At 29.7% G+C, this 5,849-nt stretch overlaps 2 protein-coding genes across 2 annotated transcripts in view; both read right to left on the bottom strand.

Annotated features, from left to right (window-relative positions):
• Positions 1 to 3,951, bottom strand: part of LOC108685078 — a 17,437-nt gene extending 13,486 nt beyond the window's left edge. Inside the window, 6 exon segments of the mRNA XM_018189708.1 lie at positions 789 to 989; positions 1,085 to 1,237; positions 1,334 to 1,447; positions 1,537 to 3,110; positions 3,184 to 3,424; positions 3,881 to 3,951. Coding sequence (XP_018045197.1) covers positions 789 to 989; positions 1,085 to 1,237; positions 1,334 to 1,447; positions 1,537 to 3,110; positions 3,184 to 3,313 — 2,172 coding nt within the window. The 5' untranslated portion in view covers positions 3,314 to 3,424; positions 3,881 to 3,951.
• Positions 3,952 to 5,024: 1,073 nt separating this feature from the next.
• Positions 5,025 to 5,849, bottom strand: part of LOC108685075 (60S ribosomal protein L7) — a 2,984-nt gene continuing 2,159 nt past the window's right edge. The window contains exons 5-6 of the mRNA XM_018189704.1: positions 5,478 to 5,575; positions 5,025 to 5,179 (exon numbers count right to left, since the gene is read on the bottom strand). Of these exons, the coding sequence (XP_018045193.1) occupies positions 5,069 to 5,179; positions 5,478 to 5,575 (209 nt within the window). The 3' untranslated portion in view covers positions 5,025 to 5,068. The remainder of the gene's footprint in view (positions 5,180 to 5,477; positions 5,576 to 5,849) is intronic.

Below are 5,849 nucleotides of genomic sequence, written 5' to 3'. Positions count from 1 at the left end.
TGTGTGTGTGTGTGTGTGTGTGTGTGTGTGTGTGTGTGTGTGTGTGTGTGTGTGTGTGTGTGTGTGTGTGTAAGTATATACATATACAAGATATTAAAAAAAGGTCGGAATTTACTCGGGAAGATTTTTATCCAAGATCAAATTGATAAAATCTGTAAATAGATCTTTTTATACCTTACTTTTGTCGGAAACATTTCTTTCAAAAATGTTATCCTTCCGAGTAAATCCGGAGTTTTAACTTTTTTTTAATACCCTGTACAAGATGTCTCAATAACTATTAGCACTTGAAATCTTCGAATCTATAAGGTCTAGAAGAAAGTTTATATAATCAAAATTGCACGATATGAAGAGGTTTATCATATGGCGATATATATAATTTTAATAATTTAATAATTTTTGTCCAGGTGGAGGCGCTTCAGAAATTTCAAAGTCATTTCAACTTCATTAAAAAAAAATGGAATTATATAATTTTTTACGTAATATGATTCCTTTTTTTTTAGTTATTCTGCGTATAAAAGTATTGAAAAATCAATTTATGAGATATTTTATACTTTATTCTGGCACATATTGAGATAAAATGTTAAATAACTCGTAAATTACTAATTTTTTTATAATCGTATCTTAATACTTTTATGAACAGATAATGAGATGGTATCATATATGGATGAATCAATTGGTATAAAAAAATACATAATTACTTTTAAAAAATATGATTGCAAAATAGATAACTTTTTAAATAAGCAACTATGTATTTTCTTTACACCAATTCTCTACATACACATGTATACATTAATAAGTGTATAATTGAAGCAACTTTTAATTAAAATTTACTTCTCTGCTGCTTTCCGTTTAGTTCTTTCTAGTCGCAATTCTGCTTCTTTAATTTTACTTTGTTCTAGTTGCCTGTGGTAACGTTCATGTACTTCCACAGAGGAAGGCATCATACTTGCGTAGCAAATAGGACATGTCACCATTAACGCTTGCTTTTCCTATAATAATAAAATAAGTAAAAACCTTTAGTAAAAAAGTGCCACATATTTGCATATATATAATATATAATAAATACAATGCTTTTTCTGCTTACTTCTTCTGATTTACCACAAAATTGCATATGTGATATAAAACCATCAACACTCCGTCTCGTAGCCTCACATTTTTCACAAGTTAGAAATTTCTTTTTTTGCTTAAGAGCAGCAGTTAATACTCTCTTCAACAATTTTATATCATTTTCGAAATCCTGTACATATAAACAAATTTACTTTTTATATTTAAATTTTTATTAATACAAAGTATAAAGATCTACAAAGAATGCTTTATTAAACACATTTTTTACCAATGGTTCATCATCTTTTCGCCAAGCCATGTTATTATGATGATATAAATTGTGTGATGACCATTGTTTCTTCGGTATTTCTTGGTTGCATTTAGCGCAAGTTACCAATTGTATCTATAAATAAAGAATATTTTTAATTGAATTACTCATACTGTAATTGTGATATGCTGTAGCATAAATCTTTAAGATATACTGCAACCTACGACTTTTTCAATATGTGTAACATTCGAATCTGTAATAGTGTCTTCGGTATTCACTATACAACTTGTTGCATTTGTGTCATCTATTTTGTTACTCTCCTTCATTGTCGATTGAGAAATGTTTGTCGTTGTTAATCTAGGAGTGTATTCGGTATCTATCAAATTTTGTAATGTTCCTCTACCGCGTCCTCTACCGCGTCCTCGACCGCGTCCTCGACCGCGTCCTCGACCTCGGCCTCTTGAACCAGGTGGTCGACCTCGTTTCTTGACGAAAATTTCTTCTTCTGCGGTATCAGTTTCATCGCTCATACTGATATCAAACCTAATTTTACTAGCGCGTCTTCTATCATGTGTTATGGATTCGGTGCTAGTTTTAGTAATCTCTCGCAACATAATATCATCTTTTGATCTCTTTGGCGTGATTTGATCTGTGGAATCATCTATCACTTTCTTAGGTCTACCTCTTTTTCTCTTGATATTTTGTTCAACTTCAAATGATTGGCTTTGTTCTTCATGTTGCACATTTATCTCACTTGCCACAGCTGTATCTCGATGTGCTGCATTATTCTCAACGGATGAAAATGATGATTTAAATAAATCATCATTTTCCGTTGCTTTAGATATAAACTTCCTATTTATATCTTCGTCGGATGAAATTTGTTGCTTAATTGAATGTACAAGCTCTGTATATTTTTCTGTCAACTTTAAATCGTTACTATCGTCTACTGTTGTCAATTGCGTTCCTCCTGATTGCATTGAATTTGTCAATTTATTCTCAACTTTAATTAATTCCGACTTCTTATTATTACCTTCGATAGAAGCTTTCAAATTTGTGAGCAGTGATCTTGTTGGTTTAGCTGGTAGTACAGTTACTCCATTCTTGATTTCCTCAATTCCTTGCTTTTTCGTTACAGTTATCTTGTCTGATAAAATAATATGATGTTCGTTTACAATTTGATTTTGCATTTTGATCGACAAGATATTACCGTCAGTTAAACTTCGGGAAAAATTATTTGATACAATGACATCATTCATTTTATCCCGCTGGAAATCTTTTTCATTTTGATCAGGTATAGTTTTGTTTACATTAGCATTATCCTCTATTGCACATGAGTAATGTAATGAACTTATACTTTTGTCTCTGGATGCCACCAAGATATCTGTGCTTTTTGCTTCCATAGATGTTCCTGGCTTAATTGAGAACAAAAGTTTTGTTCGAGAATGTATATTTGATGTACAATCTAAATTTTCTCTTTTAGCAGAATATTCAGGTACAAATTCAGTTTCACATGCTGTATTTTGTAGAGTAACTAATTTATAAGGTACTTTATTTCTATTTGAATTTGTTTCACTTTCCATTGTATTCTTTCTTCCTATATGCATCTTCTGCTCCAGATTATCAGATTTATTAACTCCTATTCTGATAAAATTGTTACTTGGCACATCAAGCAATAGCCTCTCCTGTGCATAATTCTCTAGAATGGATCCACTTTCGCACTTATTGTTATTTTTGATGCCAAGATATTCATTCTTCTTATCAATTTCTGATAATACAATGTTTTTGTTTGAGATAGAAGCTTAAATTAAAAAATTGAAGATATCATTATCGATGTTGCCTTAAAATAACTTTAGAAAATATAGTATACTTACAACTAGCTGCATCACTAATACAAATATTCTTCAACTTCTCGAAGCAAGGAGGAAACATACTTGAATCGCTCTTAGCTGCTTCATCATATGCTCTATTTTTAGAAAAACATTTACTTTTTTTAAGCGACATATCATATGAGCTATCTCCTCTCTCTTTCGCAGGGTAAAAGATGATAGAAATAATTGTAAAAGTTGACTCTCTCTACACCATAACATGTGAGACGAGGAAGTTCAATTTTACCTGCAAATAATTATTATAACTTTAATTATAATTTTAATGTTTTTTAATCATATTCTTGAGTCTCATCTCACGACATTTCGATCACAAAAATACGGAGAAAAAAAATGAGGAAAAAACAAAAAAAATTCCGGGGATTCGAACGTGGAACATTTGAGATTGGAATCTAATCTCTTGTTTAGAGCTCTAAAGCACACTCGAACATACTGTTATTAAAAACTATTACCTGTATTCGCGATTGTCCTACTTTTTATAATTTTCCTAGTTGTATTGTTATCAATAATTGAGAAATTTTCGATGTCTCATCATTTCACAATGTGAACGAACAACAAAAATAGGTTATATGTGTCATTCGTTCTGATTTTTTTCTTAATTAACGTTAAAGTTTATGTACTTATCATATTATGCGATAAATAAAAAATTCTTTTTGTTTTTTTGTACAGCTATTGCACGTTTTACCTTTTTAAGCTACGTACACACACGTAAACAGTGAATACACGCCTCGCTGAAAATGACGCGATACTGATCACCTTATGTAACTCGCAGTGAGCGACGTGCTACTAATTCAGTTATGGCTCAATGGTAAAGTAACTGCTTAGTAAGGGGAGAGGCCTAAGCCGCCTAGGTTCGAATCTCGGCAGTGCCCCCATGAGAGCTCTGAAACTCGTTTCTTTTTTAGCTGAATTTCTTACAAGAGATTCATCTATTTCTTTTTCTTTTCAAAAAAAAAGAGGAAAGATCAACTGCAGGCTCAATTAGAAAGAACAGATCTATTTTCCTCATTTTACATTTGTTGAATATGAAAAAATATACATATACAAGGATGTTTCAAAATTATCGCCAAATATTTCGTGTGCTGGTACAGTGGACTAAACTGAGTCGAAGTCTTCTATTATTTTGCAATTTTCGCAATAGTTAACAAAATATTAATTACTAAAGATCGCCGAATATTAGTTTTCAATAATTTTTTATTCAAATACTATCATTTTTACAGAAAAATAACAAGTGACAAAAATTATTTATTTTCTTCTCATAAAGTTCTAAGAATTTTTTCAGAATTTTTTAGTACTACATTTTCTCACGTTAGTAAAAATAGTTGCCAATAAGAAAATGCAGTTAAAAAGTTGTTTAAAAAATTCTAAAAAAATTCTTAGAGCTCTATAAAAAGAAAATAAACAATTCTTAGTCTCTTTCTATTTTTTTGTGAAGTTGATAGTACTTGAGTAAAAAATTATCAAAACTCAATATTTGGCGATTTTTAGTAATTAATATCTCGTTAACTATTTTTTTCAATTCAGTTTATTTATTCGCTCTAACAGCATACGAAATATTTGATCATATTCAAGGATATCCTGTATATAAATCTTATTCCTTTTCTTCTTATTTCCTTCAACATTTATTGTAAGATTTTTGCAATGACAAACGCCTTACAAGTGTAAAATATTATCTAATGTTTAAATATTATCTAGATGTTTATTTTGATTTGGCAACTATTTTCTCTTTCAGTAAATTTAGTATTTTCCAGTATTTTTTATCATATGTGAAATCATGTATGAAAATATTTATCAAGTGCTTGTGAATAATAATTAACAAGAGACACAAGAATTTAATTAGAGGATATTTTTATTTACGAAGATTTTTATAAACTTATATCATCCTTCTGAGAAGCTCGTTGATTTTATCCTCTCGGTTTCCAAAGTCACCACCTTCTACATAATGATTGGTCTTTTTACGCCATCCACCATTTGGAGTATTAAGCTAGAAACAGAGAAATTATTTTTTATACAGATGTAATGTTTCTGAAAAAATATATGCTAAAGCGATCAAGATATAAAAAATTTGTTAAACAAATGCAAGTGTTTGAGTTTATCTTAGATTGATGATATTAACAGACATCATCCATCAGTAAGAAAAACTCGTACTGTTTTTCGACATAATAGGGAGTTTATAGCTTTAGATTAATCTATAACCATGCCTATGTCGTAAATATAAAAAAAATATATCGATAAATATTGTATATAATATCTCTTTTTTTTACACCTTGAAGAGCACATACCTTAAAGGGCCATAGGAAATTACTGGCGTATTTGAACTTTGGACCAACAGTAAATATCTCGTGGATTAAATCCTCGGTACAAATGATATTAGATCGACCTAAGGACAAAATAAAATTTTCCTTTTGATAGATTATTTCCTAATTGATGCAAATCGACTTATATACTAATTATATATCGCTCATTTGTTAGGTACAACTCAAAAAACAAAGTTTTTCAGAAAAGTTAAAATATTTGAATTATTAAACGTTTGTAATATTAATTTTAAAAAGTAATTTTAATGTTACAACTGATTATAAAATAAAAGTATCTACTCTTAAAATGTTTTTTCTTTACATATGCATTCTTTTTTTATAACCAATTAAAAAATAATT

Source organism: Atta colombica, unplaced genomic scaffold (assembly GCF_001594045.1).
Source record: "Atta colombica isolate Treedump-2 unplaced genomic scaffold, Acol1.0 scaffold145, whole genome shotgun sequence".
Lineage (NCBI taxonomy): Eukaryota > Metazoa > Arthropoda > Insecta > Hymenoptera > Formicidae > Atta > Atta colombica.
This window is presented reverse-complemented; position numbering and strand designations above follow the sequence as displayed.